Source organism: Pleurodeles waltl, chromosome 11 (genome assembly GCF_031143425.1).
Source record: "Pleurodeles waltl isolate 20211129_DDA chromosome 11, aPleWal1.hap1.20221129, whole genome shotgun sequence".
In the NCBI taxonomy this organism is placed as follows: domain Eukaryota; kingdom Metazoa; phylum Chordata; class Amphibia; order Caudata; family Salamandridae; genus Pleurodeles; species Pleurodeles waltl.
Window position 1 is genome coordinate 859439821 of NC_090450.1, and position 25376 is coordinate 859465196.

At 42.9% G+C, this 25376-nt stretch overlaps 1 protein-coding gene across 1 annotated transcript in view; it reads right to left on the bottom strand.

Annotated features, from left to right (window-relative positions):
- The window catches only part of MYO18B (myosin XVIIIB), a 1377385-nt gene that overhangs the window by 531563 nt on the left and 820446 nt on the right, over positions 1-25376 (bottom strand). Inside the window, exon 26 of the mRNA XM_069214702.1 lies at positions 2397-2551. Within this exon, the coding sequence (XP_069070803.1) occupies positions 2397-2551 (155 nt within the window). The remainder of the gene's footprint in view (positions 1-2396; positions 2552-25376) is intronic.

Consider the following 25376-nt stretch of genomic DNA (forward strand, 5'->3'; position numbering starts at 1 on the left):
GCACAACAGAGAGCTTCCAATGTTGGACTCACTTTGTATGGAATCTGACTGCACAATATATGATATAGATAATTGTAATGGGCAGTTTACAGATGGAATCTGTTCAAACAGATCAAATGTCGCTAGGATAGTCAGTGGGCACCTGTTTGATTGAATTTTACTGTGCTGCATGATAGTTTCTATTCTATTACACTTCATATCATTGGCAAGGCACTAGAGTGCATTTGGGGATGAGTAGCATGCTACTCCTTGGGTCTACTTGGATCAAAGTGTGTGGATCTCTGATATGGTGCATGGAGGAAATCCTTAAATGCTGTGTGTGCAAACATAGCCTCCCTGCAGAACCTAAACAGTCACATACCCTGTACACCAATATCCTAAAATGACTTTATCCCACCCCCTCGACCCTCTCTTTTGCTATTTTTCCATATTCTTTCATGTCCCTTGTTACTGTTAATTTCCACTCCTTTAAGTGATTTTATGGTTAGTTGTAAAGAATTGTGCTGTGCGTGTATCTAGGTCTGTGCTATCTGAATACTAGTAACAGGGCCGGCCTTTAGCATTCTTGGGTTGGGCCCACACCCTGGGTGCCAAACTTGAGAGGGGCGCAGGAGCAGTCTACAGGAGTCTCATTCCAAACTGGCTATAAAGAAGAGTGTAGTAAGCACTATTTCTGAAGTTTGGTTTTCTCCTTCCTCATGCCACACCTCCCAGTGCTTAATTTGAGCCAGTGGTTTTCAGTGTTCAGCACCGGGACTTAATTGTCAACACTGGAACTTGTGACCGTCTACCACATGGTGGCGCTGTTTGTCTAATATAGCGATCAGCACACCACTTTGGTTTATTAATTGAATATGCATTAAAAATGACAAATACTTGCCGCCTAAGCCATTCTTGATGTTTTGAGGACCTTTGAGTAGTTTAAATTGTCAAACTTGTAGGTGTATGATGGTTAGTAGTTGAATTAGTACAGTCAGTTGCAGTGCTGGTAGCGGTAATAGGTGGTGCAAGCAGCGGTGACCTCCGGATGAGGGCCCTGGCACTTAGTTATTTACACATTAAGCAGTGCCACCTCCTTATCTTCTTCCTACTCCTTCCATTTTCCCAGCATTCTGAAAATTGACGGTGACAAGTAAGGTGGGGGCACACAATTTTGTTTTTATCAGGGAGCTATCTGAGCAAAACCAGTTCTGACTACTAATAAATCAATAACAAAATAAAATAAACAGCATCACTGTAGGGGGTTATTGCTTCTATTGGCCCGACTTCCACTATGCAGCATGTGCTAATGAAATGAGTCCTGAATAAGAGCCTGTGAAATTCTAATATTATCAATAATATTAATATATGTGAGATTAATAGCAACTGCTGTTAAGTGGAGCAACATATAATAAATATTTGGGACATCAATACCACTGAAGTAGAGTCACCTAATATTAGGAGTTCAGTAATAGCTAGATTAATTATTTCACGTTGGGTTAAAGTTAGCCATGATTTCTACTGTGTTAAAAACACTCCTTACACACTTTGATACCTTAGAGCAATCCATGATAAAATTCAATGCAATAGATAATGACAATTAATAGAAGTAAGCTTGGTAAAATTTGCTGGTTTCCATTAATGCATAGCTTTATATATGACTGTGCAATGGAAATTTTAGAAAGGTAGTGGATGGAATGTGAAATAAATACGAAAGAGGGGGTAAAATTTGAATTCATTTTGTATAAAGGCTTTGGGGCTTATTATGAGTTTGGCAGTCGGATGACCCGACTGCCAAACATGCAGGGATGAGGTGTCTGTCAGCCCGGTTGCCTTACCCCCGTCGTATAATGATGTTCCCACCAGGCTGACTGATCAGCCTGGTCAGGAAAAGTGCTATGGTATTGGTCTCGACTCCCTCAAGAGAGCTGAGGCCAATATCATAGCACACCATCACACTCTGAATATGCACTGTCTGTAAAGCAAGCAGTGTACATCCAGAAAGTCCTGGGCAGGGAGCCTCCAGCACTGTATTTCTGCCAGCCTTTTCATGGCGGGGTCGCCGCCATGAAAATGCTGGTGGAAACTGGACTCGTGATCAGTGCGCCAGCGCTGAACTCAGCACCGCCATGGCTCACCACGACTCCAACCTCTGTCAGTCCATCAAGAACCATGTTCCTGGCGTGGATGGTGGTCCGACTGCCAGGTTCATAATGTGGTCTCAGGACCTCCTAGAGTTCAACAGTCCAACCGCCACTGCAGCATTGGCGGTCCTAGGACCACCAATGTTGTATTGAGGCCCTAAGTAAAAAGAAGAACAATAAACATTGGCATTGTCATTCTCTCCTTATCTCGTGAAAACAAACAGAAATATTAAAACACTGCATTTTTTGGAAAAGTAGGCATGCCAGTTTTACTTTCGCTGTTTTTTCTCCAGTTCATGGTTCCGTATTTGTTGACTCTCCATTAACACCCTTGTGTCTTCCAGGTCAGAGGTCAAATGCTTGCATTTTCTTTTTGAATGTTGAGCTGTCCTTTTTGCTTCCTCATAGGCACTCTGCACCTTGCTGAGCTGTGAGAAAAATAAAGGTGTGCATTAATTAACTAAATGTCACTTTGACTTCTATTACATTTCAGTGTTACCAAATTTAACAATTTTACTTAAGCAGACGAGCTACTTGAGATTGATTAAACTACTGTTCTATACCTAAAGGTGAAAACATTTTAAAACAAGTGCATATACATGTTCTCTTGATGGACAGTTCAAGTTCATTATATATATATATATATATATATATATATATATATATATATATATATATATATATATGAGAAGGTACCCCTGGCATATATTATTAGGATATTGTAAGTCATGGAGGAGTTCCATGACCATATAGAGGAAGAAGGCCGAAAGTTGAGTTCCTTTATAAGGTCATGGTACTCTGCGGTGACTTGCCATATCCTCAGAATGTCAAGCAGGGGGTACTTTATTCTGTATAATATGTGGTTACTCTATAACCCTTCCCACAAACCCTTTTATATCCTGAGTGTGGTAAATTTTCATATGAAAAAGATAGGATGCTTGTAAACATGAAGAATAAAATAAGAATCTCTAGTGCAAAATTAAACTCCAAAAATAAGTCACATATTCGTTGCAGAAAGATATTCGAATCAGTCAGATTTTAAAAAATCAATGTAACTCAGAATGCATAGTAATATTCAGGAAAATTATATCTTTGCTATAATTACCTAAAATGTTCAACAAATAAATATGTTACCATACATATCCCCTTTCTGATTATCACTGTTGGACTTGGCCCTCTCTGCATGGTCCTCTCCAAACTTCTTCTCTTAACCCTTCTGTTTTCTGAACCCCTTTTGTTGGCCATTAGGATTCTGTGCACTTTACCACTACTAACAAGTGCTAAAGTGCTTGAAGTCTCTCCTTTACACATGGTAAAATTAGCTTACACTCTATTGGCACATTTAATTTACTTGGAAGTCCCTAATAAAGTGGTACTACATGTACTCAGGGTCTGTAAATTAAATGCTTCTAGTGACTCTGAAGCACGTATTGTGCAACACACTTAAGTAGCATTTTTATACATGTATCAGGCCTGCCATTGCAGCTCTGCGTGCAGTTTTTAACCGGCATTCCAACCTTGCAAAATATACCTTTTTCCAGGTCCAAAACTTCTTTTTTAACAGCCAGTAGGGCAGGGTGCATTGTGTTTCAAAAGTTAGACATGTACGTTTAAGTTTTATATGTTGTGGTGGTGAAAAACTAACAACTACTACAAAGCCTATCTCTCTCATAGGATAACATTGGGTACCTAATTACATTTAATAAATTGATAACTTTTGTTTGGGAGCTAGTATGAAAGTCATATTTGGTGTCTAATGCATTCTAATGTAAAATCCTCTTCAAAGGTAATGTCAGATTTTAAGTTATAATGCCACTTTAAGAATGTTGTGATATTCTTGTCCTAACCATTTGGTGCCTGCAGCCTGTTCCTAGGTTACATGACGATGATCCAGGACTGCCATGACTAGTAATGCAAGATCTGCACTTCTCACTACAGCACCAACAGTTTACAGTGACCTCCAATGAGAATCTCCAGCATTGACCATCTGCGACTCCCAAAAAGATCTTTGCACCACAGCCACAACTGTTCACCATACCCAGCCTACTCAGCATTCTACAGCAATAACAATCTGTGACACTTTCCCTGCTCCTTAGTCACCAGTAGGTAGTTATAGTTAGGACCTAGTTTCTATAGGAAAAATATTTTTTTGCATTGCTAATCACTTTGGTGCTGTTTGATGAATCTTCAAGAAATTTTCAAAACTAGTTTGCCACTTACTGCAACTGCTGTCTGGAAAGTTTTGGAGTGAATCGTAAAGCGGGGCAGAGAAAAAGGTGGGGTCCCAGAATGTGTCTACCCCATACAATTTTCTATAGGGATTTTAAACGCAAGTACAGCCTGAATCTCTGGACTGCATTACACCAAAATTAGCAGAAAGCTAGATCTTGGTCCAGAAAGATCTCTTTTTGTAATTTGGTCTAAATCTGGTCAGTAATTTTCAAATTATTACAGATTTTTTTTTATATATAGTTGAAGAATCGGATCCACTGCGGCGGATTCGCAGATCCACATGCCAACAGCAATGCTGTGATTGGCTGCCCGCAACCTGACAGGGCAGTTGTGACCAACTATTTTGTATATCTGCACTCGGTCCCGGGGGACGGAGGAATAAAACTTAAAACTGATACAAGGGGGCAGGGTAGAGGGACGCCATGGGACTCATGGAGGGGTCTGTGAGAGACTTCTCATGGGCAAGAAGTTCCTCAAAACTTTTTTGGGGGGGCTCACAAGGATCCGTGAATCCTTTGCTGTGCTCAGCGTGCAACCCCCAGGTGAATCTGCGTTGAATTAACAGATCCAGAACCCATTTAAAAACATACACCCAGTCACAGACCCACTCGCACCCACTCACACACCCACTTAAACACCCACACAACCACTTACACACCCAGTCACATACCCATGTAGCCACTAACGCACCCACTCACAGACCCACAAAACCACTCGCACACCCACTCACAGACTCACACTGCACCTAATACACCCACTCACACACCCATTCACACACCCACTCACTGACCCACAAAACTATTAACACACCCAGTTACAGATCCACTCACCCCACCCTCATTCACACTCAAACACCTATCCACACACTCACATACCCAAACAGTCACCCACACATCCACTCACAGATCGACACAGTCACTTATACACCCACTCACACACTCATAGACACACTTATACACCCACACGTCCACTCACAAACACACTCACACACCCATACAGTCACTCACACATACACTTACAGACTCAAAAACACATTCACACAGTGTTAGATTTTTCATCCTTGGCGTGGTTTCTCCTAACTTTTTGCCTCTGTTACCCAGGTTCTTGATGTGTGCTGGACTCTGTTTTTGCTGTTTTTGTTACTCTGGGTACTTTACCACTGCTATCCAGTGCTAACGTGCAAGTGCTCCTGTATAAAATGTGTATGTAATTGGCTTACCATGATTGGCATATTTGATTTACTGGTAAGTACCTAGTACAGTGCACTAGAGGTGCCCAGGGCCTGTAAATCAAATGCTACTAGTGGCCCTGCAACACTGGTTGTGCCACCCACATTAGTAGCCCTGTAATCATGTCTCAGACCTACCACTCTAGTGTCTGTGTGTGCAGTTTTAAACTGCCAATTCGACTTGGCAAGTGTACCCACTTGCCAGGTCTATACGTTCCCTTTTCTTACATGTAGGGCACCACTATGGTAGCAGTGTAGGTTTAAGGCAGGACATATAGTGATGTGTTTTATATGTCCTGACAGTCAAATACTGCCAAATTCGGTTTTCACTGTTGCAAGGCCTATCTCTCTCATAGGTTAACATGGGGGCTACCTTTAAAAACGATTAAAGCGTAGATTCCCTTTGGGAGTAGATAGACATGTGGAGTTTGCGGTCTCTGAGCTCACAATTTTAAAATACATCTTTTAGTAAAGTTGGTTTTAAGATTGTGTGTTCGAAAATGCCACTTTTAGAAAGTGGGCATTTTCTTGCTTAACCATTTCTGTGACTCTGCCTGTTTGTGGATTCCTTTTTTGGGTCAGTTTGACAGTTGGGCTGTTTACACCTCTCTCTAGACAGTGACACAAAGGGAGCTGGGGTGAAGTCTGCATTTCCAGATGAGCCGTCTGTGCTAAGAGGGAGGGGGACAAATGGTCACACCTGAAAGGGCTGTGCCTGCCCTCACACAATGCAGTGTCCAACCCCCTGGTGTGTGTCTGGGGCCTGGCCTGGGCAAGGCAGGATTTCACAAACAAGAGACACTTTCATTTGAAGTAAGCTTACTTCAAAGGGCAAAATGGGTATAAGAAAGGCACTCAAAAACACAGACTTTAGGTCACTTCTGGACATCAAGAGGAACCTCATCCTGGAGAAGAGCTGAAAAGCTGAGGAGAAGTACTGCCCTGCCTGTGACTGTGCTTTGTGGAGCTATCCTGCAGTTGCTGCTTCTGCCTGTGCAAGAGGACAAAGACTGGACATTGTGTGCTTCCTGCTTGTGAAGAACTCTCCAAGGGCTTGCAATTGAGCTTGCCACCTGTTGCTGAAGTCTCAGGGACATCAAATACTTCTCCTGCCAGCACCTGGACTCTCTGCTGAGACTCCTGCCCTGCCAAGTGGTGCCCTATATAGTTCCTGTGACCTTGAAAGGTAAAGCGGCTGAAAAATGACACACAGAGCTGGAAGAACAACGCTCACACCCGCTGACAGAGGCTGTTAAAGTTGCAACCCACATTGTGCGGTTTTGCTGAGACCGTGCAGCAGGATTTTCGACGCAAACCTTGCTGGGCATGGACAAATGATGCAACGTCTACCAGGACCCGAGTGCTGCCCGGATTGACACATCGCTCCCCTGAGGAGAGGAAAAATGACACACGCCGACCCGAGAAGGTGAAACGATACACAAGCTCGCTTGCAGGTGAGAAATCAACGCACCCCTTACCTTTTTCTACCCACACTCATCCATGCGTGTTATTTCGATGCTACCCAGGTACTTTTCAACGCTAACAGTGTTTTACCTGTTTTCTCAAGGATTTAAGACTCTTTTTGCTTTTTAATCAATAACTTGACTTGTGTATGTTGGATTTTTTTCGTTTTGGTCTTGTTTTGTTTAGATAAATATTTTCTATTTTTCTAAACCTGTGTTGTGTCATTTTGTAGAGTTTTCATTAAGTTACTGTGTGTGTTGTACAAATACTTTATACCTAGCACTCTGAAGTTAAGCCTGCCTGCTCGTGCCAAGCTGCCAAGGGGGTGAGCGGGGGTTAGCTGAGGGTGATTCTCCTTTACCCTGACTAGATTGAGGGTCCTTTCTTGGACATTGGGCAACCTCACTGCCAACCAAAGACCCCCTTTCTAACACACAGCAACTCACAGACCTATACAGCCACTCATACATGCACTCACACACCCACTCATACACTCATGCACCCATTTCACATTCACACAGCCAGTCACACACCCATACATTCATTCACACACCCACTCACAGACCCACAGCGTGGCATTGGTTCTTTGCAAGGGGTTGGGGCAGGCCCCGGTCATAGCCCAGGCCGTGCGGCCAACCCCCTCTGTGCATAGCCTTTAGACATGCGTAGCAGCAGTTGGATTAACAGGCTGGCGGTGCTTCCTGGGCCATTCTGACCGCGGCGGTAAAGCCGCGGTCAGAAAAGGGGAACCGGCGGTTTCCCGTCGGTTTACCCCTGGCCCAGGGAATCCTCCATGGCGGCACTGCTTGCCGCCATGGGGATTCCGACCCCCTTCCCGCCAGCCTGTTTCTGGCGGTTTACACCGCCAGAACCAGGCTGGCGGGAACGGGTGTCATGGGGCCCCTGGGGGCCCCTGCACTGCCCATGCCAGGGCCCCACAAAGATTTTCAGTGTCTGCTTTGCAGACACTGAAAATCGCGACGGGTGCCACTGCACCCGTCGCACCCCTGCAAATCCGCCAGCTCCATTCGGAGCCGGCTTCCTCTTTGCAGGGGCTTTCCCGCTGGGGCGGCGGGCGATCTTTTGGAGATCGCCCGCCGGCCCAGTGGGAAAGTTAGAATGACCGCCGCGGTCATTTGACCGCGGTGCGGTCTTTTGGCGGTTTCCGCCTGGCGGGCGGCGCCCGCCGCCCGCCGGGGTCAGAATGACCCCCATAGTAATTAAATATTACTTAACATTAAATAAACAGTAGAAATTCATAGCTGCAGGACCACAGGCCAGGCCCTGTGGCCAATTCCAGGTGCTGCAACCTACACCCCAGCTGTGTGCAATGGGGTTTGGATTAACATATAATAATTAAATATTACTTTATGTTAAAAAGAACCCTAGAAATTCATTGAAAGAAACAAATGCTACTTGCACCCTATAATGAGATAATAGAGTTAAACATTTTTTAGAAATTCCCTATAAAAACTAAATTTACAGGAAAATTATAGTTAGGTTCAGGTTTTACACACACAAAATCATAGAAGTTCAGCAGTTACAGTTATAATTATCCCCAAGAGACTATAACACGTGCCCTAAGGTAATTAAACTGGCCCCCCTGCCATGCACTGACAATTACTCCAGTAATACATCAGTCGTGACAACTTCTATGACATTATTGATAATATCATTGCAAAGGTTGCAATAAAATTATTAATGAGAAAATTGTGCATGTTTTTTAGTGATATACACACACACACATATATATATATTTATATATATATATATACCTTCTGAATTTCTTTATATCTCAAAGTCTTACTTTTATAATAGAACACACTAGCCAGGTTTTAACCTTGCTTTTTCTTTCACAACAATAAAAAACACCCTGCGACACTTGATAAACCAGGCACATCTTGAAGATCGCGCAGAAGAAACACGTGTGTCTAAGTGAGTAGTTTTGTGAAAATGGCCTGCTGTGCAATTGCCACCTGGAGATGTCGGCTTTAGGACTGACTACTGTTCTCTCCCTGTCCTTGAGTGATTGTTGTTTGCAGGAGCAGTAATGTGTCACTTTTGAAACGATATTGCCAAGGACTACAATATAGAAATTAGTTGCTTTTTCGAAAAAGCACGCTATTATTGATATACAAATATAGCCCATATTCTTCTTCTTTAAATGATCCCATTCTCCTCTGCAACAACAATCAATAAGCAAGGTCAGGGAGAAGGGATAATGGATTCTGAGCATGAACATCATTAGCGGAATATGCTTTGAACACACTTCATTTCCCTGTGAAAGGGTGGCCCAGTCATATTATTCTTCCAGTGCCTGACTTTTCAATCAGACTTTTCTTATTGCACCTCTTCAAAGAGTAAATCCTACCTTTAAAATGATGAAAGAGTTAGTGGGCACATATTTTACTCAATTTAATTTGTATAAAAAAATACACCTAGCAAAAGATTTTGGAAAAAATGAGCGCTGGAGGGCGGGGCCTTGGGTATAAACTGAAAATTAAAAAGTGGAAAAAAAGTGGTTCTGCAAACCCTAACCCTTATCGGTGTTCCCTCATTGGCCCAATTCATGGTAGTTTTTTTTTCTTCTTTTTTTTCTGCAGAAACAACTACAAAACCCTGATTACGCACAGTAACCGTTTGCTTTGTACCTAGGTTTATGCTCTGCAAGCACATACACGGCGGTTGCCCATCCAGGGGCACACTAGGCAATCAGTTTAAGTAGGTCAGTACATCTGAGGATGAAAATCGAAAAAAATAAATACATGAAAAAACTGAGGAGCACCGAAAGCATTAGTCAACGAGGAAACCAGTTGATGGCAGATCGTCTAGAGCAGCCTCTGCACATACAAACGTGAACCCTTCAAGTGAGATCACACTAAATTCTCTACCATGTGTGTGACTACTTTACAACTGGGGTGAGAAAAAGGTGATCACATTAGAAAGGGAATAATGAATCAGTTGCTATTGTTACACCTTGCAATATTGATTTTCTTACTCATGATATGCCTCCCTGGACCACTTCCGAATGTAGCATCAGAAAAAGATAACTGCCAACTATAGTGTGATGTTTTGAATATGTTACCGAGGAACTGAGAAAAATGTCGAGGCTCGGCCTGCTTTTTACTTGTTTTCAAGATGTGTAATGTGTGCTTCATTTTGTTAGCCACTGCTTGCATTTTGTCATACAAAATACATTTATAGGACCCGAACGTCCTCTGAAAAGAGTTCCCCATCCTAAGTCTTTTCACAGTACAATCTCATCTCTGAGTAGAACCATCCTTTGGAGGCAACATGACTGCCAATGTCCCTCAGTGATGCCTACTCCCTGCCTCTTTAGCCAATTTCCCCAGGCCTTTCGTTGTGGGTGCCTGGCTAAAGGCAGAGAGGTTAGGTTGACCTAACATTATCGGACCACTAGGGTCTGGTAAAACCTAGGGCCTGACCAACTGCAGTTTTCTTTCTTTAATTCGTATTCCTTTCTCAGTCCCATCAACCCGCTGGTGGGTGGAGGTGCAGAGCCACGCTATATTTTTCAACCTCATCTCCAATAACTCCTTCGCCTCATCTAACCTGAACTTAGTATTTTCCTCATAGGAATTACCATCCTGATGACAACTCTGTTCCTGAGAGAACAGATACACTTAAGGTTCCGTCCTCCTCCTCTGCTCCATCTCTTGCATGCTTCTCTCCTCTCCTATAAACCATATACTGTAGCTGGCTGTAAAATGAGCATTCATTTGGGTTTCCATTGCGCCAATTCTGCATGGAATCCGCAGAGCACAGTACTAAAGCTCTTTGTTAATCTCCTTTTCTGTGGGTTGTGCCTCAGGAGTGCTTGGGTGAGCTCCCCAGAGGACATACAGTTATTACCACTCCTAGGTGTATGCCTCATAGCATATACCGTAGGTGGTTGTCGTAAGTCAATTGATATGGGTTGCTCCACTCACAGTCCTCTGTTGCTTCCTAATAATATCTATACTTCTTTTCCAAATTGAATGTGGTTTAAACTCTATGATATTGATCTTGAAAAGTGTGCCCAGGGGTCTTTAAAGGTATAAAGTGCTATACAAATCCTACACGCAATACATATACATAGTTGTCCCTCACATTTTATGCGCCTCTGCAGACATAAGCTTCTCATTTGACGAACGACTATATCTGAAGGTTTTTTTATAAAGGCGCTGCACCAAAAAATTCCCCCACTACGCCACCCTGCACTCATGTAATGCCTCTCCATCCATACACTAACATCGCATGCTTAGGTATCCTACCTCTCTCTTCTAGCTTTATTTAACACCATGGTGCAGGGAAAAAGCGTGACAAGTGTAGAAATCTAGTGCTCAATTAAGCATTAAAACACTATCCATATGGGTCCGGTAACAGATGCACACTCTTTTATCCAAGGACTACTATGGAGTAGGGGTTACGAAAAAACATGTAAATGTGACTACAAAATAGTACAATACGATATGTTTCGCTGGCTATCACCACAAAAATGTTTTTCGGAAACACAGATGTTGCTTTTGGAAATTATTGAGAGGTGCGTGGTTATACAGGCAGGCACAGCGAATGTTAAATGCCCTAAATGAAATTTTCTATAAAATAATGCTAAGCAGAAATGTGAATGAGAGTAATTCGTGAACGACCTCCGCTTATGCCCTGCTTACATCTTGACGCACTACACAAGCCATACGTGATCTGACAATTTATGTTTTCAGTGTTCTACCATTTTTAGATTTATTTATTTTTGATTTTCAGTGTAATAAAGTGCTCTAAAAAGTGCTCTAAAGGGCCGGAAACATGATATTGGTGGGATATGAAGTAACACATCTTAATAACTAAATAAATAAATAAATAAAGTCCAGCTCAGGCCTAGGTTGATAGATATAGAGCTAGATGAATGAAAACAAATGCATGTGAACATAGCGTCATAAATGGCCTTCGTTAATATGAGCATGGCGGATTTCAGAAGCAACTCCAGGGACTTTATTAGAATTCAATGGTGTCTTTGGACACCAAATACATTGTACTGCAAACAAGACAAGGAATGAGTACCAATTAAATTAGCAAAAGCACATAAAATCCACCTCCAGCTACACAGTTACAAACCACATTTCCATTGTTCCATAAATCCACTCTTAGAGAAAGTATTCCATACTTTGTTTCATTCAGTCAAGACAAGCACACAGCAAGATGACTAGACAAGGCTCCATAACAGGTAGATCCATTGTTTCAGATTTTTTCAGGATCCCAGGTCCTCACCTCACCAGCAGCAGGATAGCCTCCTCCATTGTCTCTTAACTGATTTTTCACCGAGGGGCACAAATCAAAGAACTCTTTTCACTGTCAGCTTCATTCCTGCAAAGGGCAACTGAGCAGCATGATGCAGGTAAGCATCTTGTGGGCACCCATTTCCTAGCTCTCAACCAAAGGGGTGGAACAGAGCTGTTATTTCATGCCCTACCTGTAAGTCTTGTTTAGTATTGATAGTGTGTTTTGTGACAACCATCTGATGTGTTTTGCATACACATCTCACTCTCTTTCCCAGTATAGAGTCAGGAGGGAAGGAAAATGCATCACTCCTCCGTTCCTACCATTTTAATAAAGGTGCTTGGAGGTCCATGATTTCCCTTTTGTTTCTATTGTAGCATAAAGGACAATTATTCCCATAAAATTAAGCATGTGGGTTTTTTCTTAGTGGAATTCTCTGACACTGGTGAACCTCTGGTGAAGTCCTGGTGCTTCTGGTTATATGGCCGGGAGGAACCTCCCCTGCGTGGGTGTGATAGGAGTGGTTGAAGTTCCTCATGGAAGATTCCCTAAAGGACAATCTTTGTTCTTCCATGACAGTGCACAGACTAGTCTTTCTCTTCACCTTTATTGTCCTCATCCAATCAGGTTAAGGCACGACTAGGCAAAAATATCATTTTTTTGTACTACACCAGGCACTGCAAAATGTGAGGGGTCTGGGATCTGAACACAGTCAGTTAGGATTTTAGGACAGACTTCACCTCCACAGACCAAGAGTCATGGGTCCTGTAGATACAGTTTTCCAACAGCAAACTGAAGCAAGAAGCCATTTATTTGCAGATCCTGGCAATCCTGACCACTAAAGCAGTAGTACCAGTACTAGTGTCAGAAACAGGGAAAGATGTTTTTTCAATTGTGCATTTGATGGGGAACACTCTGGAGGTTTTTGAGGTTCTCAATAAGCCCATCCACAAAATCAATTTGAAGACAGACACATTGCAAAACATCCACTAGTGTCCGGGGGGGACTTTTGGCATATCTGGACCTTCAGAATGCATATCTCCACATTCCTGTGTGAAAAGAAAACAAGAGTTTCCTATGCTTTTTAGCAAAGTCTTGCCAGTGTCAGTGGATGTTACCCCTCATCAGGCTCAGTGCAAAAGTGCCTGCTCTGCTTATGGGGATTCTTTGTGAACAGCGGCAGGTGGTATATCCTTACCATGATGACTTGCAACGACCAATGCCATCTAGGCAGCAGACATGCTGAGTGTGAAGTGGATCACAAGGGCCACATATTGTTGCTGAAGGTGGGGAAAGTCCCATCTCTGCCCAGTGCAGCATTAATAATACATCGGTGCCAGAATCAAAACTGACTTGGGCATGGCCTTGTTTCGTCAGGAGATGATTCACAAGCTAAAAATTCACTAGTCTCAAATTGTGGCCAGATCAGAGGTTCCAGGTACAACTAAAGGGGTAAGCCTATATAACCCTCTAAAGCCTAGGTTATGCTACAACAATATATAGAAAATTGAAGCTCTAGCTAGATAGATTCAAAAAGGTAGTTACACTTGGTATTTGGTTTGCTCTGCACAGTAGCGATCTCCTGGTTTATAGATAACACAACAGCACGTATAGCTAAACTTCTAAATACCTGTTTCTAGTTTTTTTATTGTTATCCCAATAACACTTAATGAGTTATTGTGTGACTAAGTTGCTGAATCTATTCTGCTAGAGCTTCCTTTTTCTACAGCTCAGAGTTTCCAGAAGTGCAGTGGTTCAGAGTTTAGGGGGGGGCATATTTTCTGCTCTTCTGATGCTGAGAGCAAACGTTCATTTTTCAGTACCCATAATTAACATTCACCCCCCCCCCCCCCCCCGCCCCCGTTGCCAATAACAGTTTATGGGGACGATGGATCGTCTCAATAATGATAGTGCACGGGTGCCTGCCAAACAACACAAACTCAGAGGATCACAGGGGATGAGCTGGAAACACCAAAGGACACAACAGGGCACACATTATTCAAAGTTTAGGATTTGGAAACCCATACATTGAAAATGTGAAGCAGCGTGTTTGTGTCATTGGGTACATTTGTAACACTTTCAAGATGAAAGTGAAAGTTTCAACAGTGCTGCAAATTAATCGTTTGGCATTTGTCACCGTTAATAAAACAGCGTTTAACTCCTTAGTAGACAATCTTGAGTTTTTTGGGGGGTGTTTTGGAGCATTTTCTATTAATTTATCTTATTACATGAATGGCGTTCTTAGCCTGGATTCAGAGGCAATGGCTGTAGAGCCTGCTAGAAAACACATCTGAAGGCAGCGCCTCACCTACATGACAAAGGCGATGGCCGAGAGGAGCTCATCTGAATCTCGCCAGGATTATGGATTCACTGCACTGCTTGCATTACCCAGGCAGACATTTAAACATATGTAGATTGCACTGAGAAGGAAAGGGAGAGGGGATTAGCGTCTGCGGCTGAGAAAAGATCCCTGCTGCAGTTATATCTGCTGGCAGGAGCAGTCTGCTTTAAGAGCAAATCTGCATTTATTTTCGCAGGGTTGGATGTGTGAGGACTTCACAAAACCACTTCAGTGACACAACACGACGTGGGGAGAAGATTTTAAAATGAACCTGGCTTCAGCATCGCTCTAGCTTCTCTCCCGCTGCTATGTTTGTATGTGTGCGGGGAGGGGGTCGTCGAAGGGAGGGAGACTGAGGGGATTAGAGGTCCGAGCATCTCACTTAGACAGCCAGCCCCCAGTCACCGTTCAGGGGATATGTGCCTTGATTGTTTTCAGACAAAGCCATCTTTAGGGGATTCCGCCCTATTCTTCCCGCCAACACTAACACTTTCCGAGATTACTGCTGCACCAAGGAGACAGGTTCAGCAGCTGTCAAGGTTTAGTGAGTAATGAACCAACACTACTTCTATTTTAGTGTCTCACCTTAATATATCTTCTTAAAGCCTTATAGGTGACAAGGAAAGCCATATACTAGATGCCCTTCGACTACCACCTTTGCAGCTCAATCAGAGGTGTCTGATAATATATAATAACACCCGACTCCTTTTCTTTTTCTTAAGGTGTGTAACAAAGGTGCCACCTATCAGTAGCTGAACGTAAAAGAGGTTGCCTCAGATACACTTCTGCTATTCGGAAACATTGCATTCCACAGGGTCCCCGCCGCTTTCAATAGCTGAATTGGAGCTGCTGCAGATGCTTAAAAACAAGAATTGAGATGCAATGAGTGTAGAATGTATTCTGCTCTCAGGTCACCTTTTCCTCCAACTATTCGAGCTTCCCTCTCCAGAATTCCCCAAAAAGCTGTCCATTCTGAATTGGGATAGCACTGCATTTCTTTCTTCAGTATGCATAGGGCCACCATAGGGCATTCCTTTACACAGACAATTCCTTCCTTTACAAACTAAACCTTACCTGCAGCCATCATTTTATGCCTGCATGTAAGTAACCTAACCTTACACCTGCAGAACTCTTCTACATCAGCCTAGAGAAACGTAGGATTTGTGCAATAACCAGTCTTGATGCAATGCGTTTTACTTCTACACTCTTTCAGAAACACTGGTCCAGTGGGAGCCAGAAGTAGGACCCACAGAAAACCTTATTGCTCCTGTCCTCAACTTGTAATTGTCTAGGACAGTAGTCTTTAAACTTTTTAATGCTGAAACCCGTCCCCCCCAATGTATAAAAAAAACACATTGCTCCCCCGCGCTCAGAATTGTTTTTACCACTATTCTATTAAATTGGCCATGTTTAAATATTTCTAGACCTATTTAAACATTGTTGTCACATTCTGTTACCCCTTTTAAAATTGCAATCAAATGCATGATTTCCAAACATCTACAGTGTTAATATTAGAAATGGCGGGGGTGTTGAGGAATAGTTGGAGTCCCTTTCCTATTGACACATATCCCAGCCAGATTTGAAGGATAAAAGATGTTAATGATGGCCCATTACAGAGTTGCTGACTGCTGCTCATGTTTTTTTTGTTTTTTTTTAACTTAAAACAAAGCACTGTTCTCAGCATAATACACATTGGCACCCTTTCACCTGAGATCAATTAAGGCCTCCCTAATTGGGAGAGGATTGGGGAGGCGCGCTCCCCAGTTTGAAGACCCCTGGGCTAGGCCCATCGCCCCCACAGCTCAAACCAGATCAAGTGGTCTGTCAATGACATCTCAACCTTTGCTTTTATTTAACCTTACAGATACATTAAAACTAGCACTACCTATTATACTCTGTGTACCCCCTTGTGTTGTGCACTATTTGTTTTTTATCTCTCGCAATGTATGTGATGATAACACAGGTGGCATGTTTCTCCTTATTATTTAATTTTGTCTCTCAGGTATGGAACAACACCTTAGTCAGTCCTTTGAGTGCTAACGTCTCCTTATGCACATGCTTCAAAGCCCTTTCAGAAAATATGTCCACATTTGCCAAGAACTGTTTATTAATGTGTGACATGAAAACTATACGTTAGTCATTCAAGGCTGCCTCTTAATATAGGTGACATAGGCAGCTGCCTATACTATATACTATGTGTTTGGTGGCAGCAGTAGATTAGCCAGATAAGAAGGGTACACATTTCAAGTGGCTATCCAAGATTTGGCCATCACCTGGCTTGCCTTCACTCATTGGCATCAACTTTTGATGGTAATGGCCCATTTTGATCGTTTTGTGCTGTAAACCAGTCTAAGCTTTGGCCTCTTCAAAACTAAACTATTCAAGAAGCATATGTGGGTCTCCCAATTATATGTTTAGATGTTTGTAGTTGCTCCAGAACTTGGCTGCCCGTTTAGTTCTTAGCATGCCTAGGCATACACACATCATGGGCCACCTAGCTAAACGTCATTGTCTATCTATCCACAATCCATTCTGTGCATTGTTCACAAAGCCATGTCCAGTCTGGGATTGACCTTTTCCAAATCTTGCTGCATCAAATCTATTCCTGCCGACTCCTTGCGCTTTGCTTCAGCTAACGTCCTGTGGCCTTTTTGTAGGAGACAGTTTGGAGTACAATGAAGGTCTTTCTCTGTGGTAGCCAAGCATGGAATAACCTGCAGTGTACAATCACAGAGGACACTAACAATCTGGCTTTCTGAAAAGCCTTTAAAATCTGGCCTTTTTCTTAAATCTCTGTCACCAACAACAATATTGCATTCTGCTAGCACCGGTATATATTGCAGAGGTCACAGTTCACTTTAGAAGTCTAATTCATTCATTTATCAACTCACTTTGCTAAGGGTGTTTTTTTTTTTTTGGCGTGGGCTTAATGCAAAGTGTTGCATGGTCCGAGTTGAGTTGCATGCCATGAGCACCATGACAGTATCCTGAATACATGGAATTGGGTATCATGTCTTCCCACTGTGAATAAATGACTTGGAATAATAAACAATTGTGCACTTACATACACTGCCTTTGCCTCGTGGCTGAGAGGCTTCTGAAATGAGAGAAGGTCACAAAATGAAGCTCAGTGGCAAGAAAAGTGACCCATAGCCTCTGCTACTGGCACGCTCGCCACAGCAAAGTAGTACTTCCCTGCCTCTCCTATGCACTTCTTCAGGTGCTTGTACACTATATAGGAATCATTCTGAGCTCAAAATCATATCTCTCTTTTGTCAGAGAAAGAGGGATGCAGAAGTATGACAAAAGAAAGCAAAAGCTGACAAAACAGGAATGTCAAATCAAAGAAACTACGTATAAATAAGAAAGCCATAGAAAAGGAGAGAAAGCAGACACACCAATGAAAAAGCCGCGCAAAACAAAACACACAAAGGCTGAGAGATGAAAGAAAGAAACAGAGAAACGCAGAACAAAGGGAAAAGAACACTAGCGACTAAACTAGAAATCTGGACCTCACAACCACAAAGTAAAAGGATACGAGTGAAGAGACATCCATACAAAATACAAAAATAGATGAAAGGAGAGACTGCAGAAACAAGGAGCCAGAGCTCGAAAAGGCAGGTAGAACAGGAAAGAAAGTAAAAAAAAACATCTGAAGAAAACAGGAGACACATACCTGTTACTCTATACGTGTTACTGTCAAAATTGGGATTGACCTACCACAGAACATTGATATATCAAGCCTTAGTAGTGGTGCACAAGACCAATAACTAGAAAGGCCTCCTTTCTAGCTACTAGACTTAAAGTATACCTGTCAGGACTTGCAAGATAGGGGGTGGCATCAATAGAAAGCTATGACTTCAAACAAGCACGTGATTTTTGCGCACTGAGCCCTGTTTAAACTCATTAGGATTAGATTTGCAATACTGTGTACTTGCTTTGGATCCTCTCCACCTTTCTTACATTACCAGATTTCAATTTTACTTTATGCTGATGATTCTGGCTTTTGTTTTGATTCCAGAATGAAGAACCTAAATCGAAAGTATTTTGCCTGGTTCAGATCTAAATATGTGTTTCCATCTGTTTGTTGGTGTGTAAGTAAAGCGGATGAGGGGGCAAAACATTTATTTAAAAAGAGTGGTGAGATGGTCTTCTAGCTAAGGATTCACACTCTTTCCTTGAACCTTTTCGTAAATATATGCGTCATCAATTGTTCTACATAGTTATCAAAGTGGGCAGAGCCACTGGATATGTCGTATAATCCACCATCTTCTGCATACTCTGCAGATGTCACCCAAAAATATTTATTACTGTATTTGTATGATAAACGGGTACTAATCAGGTGAAACCTTTGCCCAGAGTAACAAGTTAAAAAAATAAAGTTATGAGGTAATACTATCACAAATGTGCCGCCTACTTTGCCTCTTCTTGCTGCATAATTTAGTCAACCCTGCTGCATAATTTGGCTGTCCTACCTATGGCATGATAAATGAGTGCTTAAGGACCCGATTACTCTATTTCCTTGTTTAAAATGCCATTCTTTCCATGACTATTTTTTTGCTGTAGAGAGAAATGTCATTTACAGATCTCAGAGGCATGGAAACATGTACTTCCTCATTGTCCTACTCCCTACATACCTACTGCTTAGATGTTAAGTAATATGTATTTTTTGTGTTGTAATTTTTTTATTGGTAAAATATGATATAATACTTAAATGCATTGAACATTGTATCATAGTTCAACATCAGCATGACTTTCTACGTTTATTTGCTGAGTCGAGAGGATCGTTGGGGGGATAAGGCGGTGAGATAAAGAATAGGAAGACGAAAAAGAAAAAGGGGGGATTATAAATACGAGGGGGTGTTGAGGCACCTGGGGAGGACAGAAGGGCATGTGGTAAATAGAACTATGTACTGTATCTGAATGATAACAATAACAATAATAATAATAACAGTGATGCCCTAGTCTGAAACATAGCAGTAATCCAGAGAGGGCCCTACCTTCTTAACAGCAACAAACCACATTCAGGATCTGGAAATCTAGGGGTACCCTGAGCAGGTCATATGGGTTGTCACGCCACAGGGGCCATTTTGGGAGGGGTGATGGAATGTCCTATGTTGACTTAGCAGTGGCTGGAAGGCTGGAGGTCGTGTCAGTGGGTGGTTAGGGGTGTCTCTGAGCCACCTGTCCTGATGTGCGCAGGGATTTGTAGGTCTAGAAGAAAGGAGACGCAGTTTAAGCCATGATGAGACTGCGGGCATGTATAGGGTATCTATGGACTAACAGGAATGACAGTAAGAGATAGTCGTGTGTAACAGTTGAAGACAGAATATATAAGTGTTGTGTTCAAGGATTATTGAGTAAGGTATAACATAGGGGGGTACAGCTTTTTAAAGGTAGAAAGCAGTAAGATAGAGTTGAGTCTCTTGGAAGTGGCTGAAGTAGATTATAGTGAAGGGGAGGAGAAGTGACAGGCCAGAGTAATAGAATTGTTGAGGTAGGGATAAGGGAGTGAAGGAAAGGAAGAAGAAGGGGAAAAGAGAGGAGAGGAGCGGAGAAGAGCTGAGGAGGGCTGAAGAGAACTGAGCTGATGGTACCCAGCATCCGACGTTCAACACAATCTAAGGAGATCGGCGGGGTGGATGGGCTGGGGGAATATGGGGAGGGGGGATAGGCGAAGGGGTAGGGTAAGTGGGTGTACTGGGCTGGGGGAGGAAGGAGGGAGATAGAGGGGAGAGAGTGGTAGGGAGTGGGAGTATTTTGTATTAGTGATACTATTGAATGTGGAGGAGAGCAGGGAGTGAACTCCCTATGAGGTGTCGGCAAGAAAGGGTGCCCATGTCTGTCTAAACAGGTTGACTTGATCTTCCATATTTTGTATGATACATTCATAGGCTGCAATCCGGACCATTGCCACCATCCATTCCTCGGTCGGGGAGGCAGGAGATCTACAGTGGCGTAGGACGCAGATCTTGATTGTCACTAGGGCAGTGTGTAGTAATCGGCGTTGCGGACGTGACAAGTCAGGTAGATTCTCCATGTTGTGAAGGTTATTAACGACCGCATCCCAGAGGGGTCAGACTGAGGACAGTCACAGATGATGTGGGACAGATCGCACGGGTCTCTGGGCATCGCCAGCACTCTGAATGTGGAAGAAGACCCATGCTGTGTAGTTTTGCAGCGGTCCAGTACCAATCATGGATTGTTTTGAAAAAGCAGAACTTTAGCCGGGCTTCCTGGGTGCCCCTATCCAGGGCCATCATATCTCTTTCCAGTTCTCTTCATCGAATTCTATTTGGAGGTGTGCCTGGCATGTTAAGCACAGTGCTTCAAGGACAGGTTGCAAGTATAGATGTTGTGTAATAACATCATGTATGCCTGCCATCACGCCCTTGGAGTAACCCCAGGATTTAAGATAGGATTTAAGATAGGATACAATAGGGCAAACCTGTAGGTTCCACGGAGAAGTCCCCATACTACATCGGAGGCAGTGCTTAAGTTGTTGATACTGCCACTCTTGGTTGTGGCAGAGGCCGTATTCCTCTCTTAGGTGCTCAAACGGTTAAAGTGCACCATTCTTAATGATCTTGTTCAAAGTTTCAATGCCTGCTGTGCTCCAGTGCGTCCAGTGGAGGGTAACTCCTCCAACCCTTAGACCTTCATTTCCCCAGTGGGGGGCCAGAAAATAGAATAGGGTGTGTATGTCCAAGAGATGATGTGCCCTGTTCCAGACTGCATGCATCGTCCTCAACATCGGGTTGAGGGGGCGTGAGCGGGAGTGCAGGGTATAGTTATTATACAGACCGCTAAGTTCACCCCGATGTGAGAGTAGTAGTCGCTCCGTTGCAACCTATTGTGGTGAGGCCGATGTCCCGGGAAGCATATACGCTAACTGGGATAGTTAGAGGGCTAGGGTATAGTGTTCTACCGATGGGAGCCCTATGCCACAGCAGGAGCGGCGTGCCATGAGCTTTGCCGATGATAGACAGGGCGGAAGGTACCCCACACAAAGGCCCTGATCACAGTATCTATTGGTCTCAGAATCAATAGTGGCACTTGAAGGGGAAGCCTAACACATACGTTAAGCGTACCAATGTGATCATTCGTACTGCCTGTACTCTGTCCCACATAAAGAGTCTCAGGTGGGACCATTTCTCAAAGTTCAGCTTCATGCATATAATGAGGGGGTCCAAGTTGTCTCCCACCATATGCTCTAATCCTCAGATCACAAGGATCCCTAGTAAGTAATATGTTAATCTTCAATGCCCAAGTGCTGCACCAGAGGTAGTGTGAGACCTGCTGAAGTGAAAATATTCTCTTCAATTACATATCAAGATACAACAAAATAAATCCATCATCTCTACACCATTATTGTCAAGTATGGATTTTCAAAATAATGGTTTGTAGTCCTCACTATGTTGAGCTAAAGTTGTCTTAAGTTTAATGGTAAGTCAAGCACTGCACATGTACTCACACTCTGTATAAGCAATATACTGGTATAGGCTGAAAGTGGACTGAAAAACACACTGAAATTATTTTTCCAGGAACACACTAGTTACATGTTTAAGGCTCCATAAAAGTAGTCCTTTTCACTATCTATAGCACTGTACAGCTCCACTCCTCTGTGCATGGACCAAGAGCCAACAGACAAAATAAGGACACAGCATGCGCTGTAGTTGTATTCAAGGTTATCATTGCCAAATATTTGCTTATAGGTCAATCATAGAGCTATCAGCCCTGGCACACAAGAAAACTTCAATAGAGGCACCCACTGTATTTTTCTTAAGGAACAACTTTTACCACTACTCCAAGTATCTACTGCCTTGCCTCACTTTCCTCTCCCTTCTTACCAGCCTTCTGTTCAGCTGCTCCCATAAGCATGGGAACTGATGCCTGATGAGGTTGAGTACCTGGGAGAGGGCCCAGGATCAACTTTTCTCACTCAAAATGTTAACGTACCAGAAAATGGCAAGAAAGAAGAAACTGAGGCAGAGAACACATTTCACATTTATTCTCAGTGTAAGGGCAAGGCCATTCATCTTTAGCTTAGATCAGTGGTCTCCAAACGTTTTAATTACGCGCCCCCACAATTGAAAAATAAAAATAATTGGGCCACCCTCAGAATTTTTCACAATTATTTTAAAAAGATGACAATGTTTAAATATGTCTAGACCTACTTAAACATTGCAATTAAGTACAGTTAATTAAAAAATGCAATAACATGCGTCTGCTTACAACAAAGCCCTGTTATCTGTATAATGCTTCTTTTAGCCAGACCCTGGAACCTCCCTGGGATGACTTGAGGCTCCCCTAGGGGGCCCGCCACACAGTTTGAAGACCTCTGGCTTAAATCCTCCTCTAATTGATCCCATCTTCTTTTGTAGAATTTCCCTTGAATCCCATTTTGATTCCACAATCTCTTCCTCAAATGATCACACATAGCAATACACTAGAAACATCCCTTGGATTCCACCACCTCTAAAACAGCATTGTTGAATCATGTTGCAATTAATATACTTCTGGCTACACATTGCTTGCAGGGTTGAAAACAGCTCCAAAACAAGAAACTGGGAAAACCTCATCAAAGCATATAAATATATTACATCTTTCTTTTAGATAAAACCATCTTGAGAGTTATAAATGTGAACATACAACACAAAGGGAAAGTATAATTTCTCAACCTCCTTAACACAATTAGAAGGGTCATGAGCAAACCAGCCAAGTCTAATCCTTGGATCCCCACATGTGGAGACTTTAGTTGAAAGATGAGAAAATGGGGAAATGATGATGACCAAATTATTGAACTAAAAAACATGCTAGTCATCCCGTCTATTTCCCAAAAGTTTCCAAAAAATGGATGCAAATGGTAACCTTTTAAAAGTGTTATGCTATAAAGACTGCCTGATATCTCCCGGAAAGTCTATTAACAATGATGACGACCTCAAACAAACCTAAAAAGTACAAGGAACCCAGACAATCATTGGCTAAATTCTCTTAGGATCTGAAGAACTGGGAAGGTACAAAAACAGCAGGTTAAATTGGAAACTGAAGAGCGACCACAATGTCCTCCAGCTGCACATCAAAGGAAACATTTCCAGTAAGCCCACTGAAATATAGGAGCCAAATAACTCATGCAATTCAATCTGCAAGATAAGGCTGAAATGGAGCAAGATGCTAAAATCGAAATGGGAGGAATGGTAAGAAGACCATGAAATCCAAGAAATAACACAGAACCTAGAGAGCACAATTATGTGCAACAGTAAATGGTTGCCCTGTATCAAATTTGTTAGAAATTGGTGTTTGGTTGGCAGTCAGGTTGCCCTCTGTCCAAACAAGGACCCTCACTCTAGTCAGGGTAAATCAATTAATCAGTCAATCAGTATTTGTAAAGTGCGGCTACTCACCCGTGAGGGTCTTAAGGTGCTGGGGGGAGAGAAGGGGCCTCATCCGAAGAGCCATGTCTTGAGATTCTTCCTGAAGATAGTGAGCGACGGACTTTGTCTGAGGTGCAGGGGGAGGTAAAGGAGAATCACACTCAGCTAACCCCCACTCCCCCCCTTGGTAGCTTGGCACAAGCAGGTAGGCTTATCTTCAGAAGCAATGTGTAAATTATTTGTACCAACCCACGCAGTAATACAATGAAAACACTAAAAAATTAACACCACACCAGTTTAGGAAAATAGGTAATATTTATCTAAATCAAGCAAGACTAAAATGACAAAAAACCAACATACACAAGTTGAAATATGAATTTTCAAAAGAATGAGCCTTACTCCATAGATAACAATGGAAATGATGAATTTGCACAAATTAACTTGTTAGCGTCAAAAATAAAGCCGCACGGGTGAGCGTGCGTTGAAAAAGGGCAGCGATGCTTCCTCACAAGGGAGGCTGTGTGATGTTTCTTTTCCAGTCGGGTCGGCGATTTGTCAATTTTTGTCCCTCGCAAGAGAGCAATGTGTTGATTTCCGGGCGGGGCACCTCAGATCCGCACAGAGTTGCATTGACTTTGATGCCTAGGGACGATGCATGGAAAATCCTGTCATAATCAGCAGCCGCAAGCGGGTGTTGCGCGTCATTTGAGCGATGTGTCGATCATCCAGTCGCGATGCAGGTGAAGCATCGATTTTAGCCGCGAAGCCGGCGGCATGTTGTTTATCTGGCACGTTGTTCATCATGCGTCAAAAATTTCCCTGCCGGGCGCTCTGTGAGTGGATTTTCAGCTCTTGTCTGCCAGCTTCACCTTTCAAGGGCCCAGGGACTGGATAGGATACCACTTGGCAGGGCAGGAGTCTCAGCAGAAAGTCCAGATGCTAGCATAGGAAGTCTTTGATGGCACTGAGACTTCAAAACAGGAGGAAAGCTCAACTCAAGCCCTTGGAGATTTTGCACAAGCAGGAATATACCACAAAGTCCAGTCTTTGTCTCCTTTCAAAGTCAGAAACAGCAACTGCAGGATAGCGCAACAAAGCACTGTCACAGGCAGGGGCAGCACTCCTCTTCAGTTCTACAGCTCTTCTCCTTGGCAGAGGTTCCTCATGGTTCCAGAAGTGATCTAATATTCAGGGGTTTGAGGTCCAATACTTATACCCCTTTCTGCCTTTGAAGTAGGCCTACTTCAAAGGAAAGTCTCTGTTGTTCACAAGATCCTGTCTTGCCCAGGCCGGGCCCCCAAAAAACACCAGGGGGTTGGAAACTGCATTGAGAGACAGCA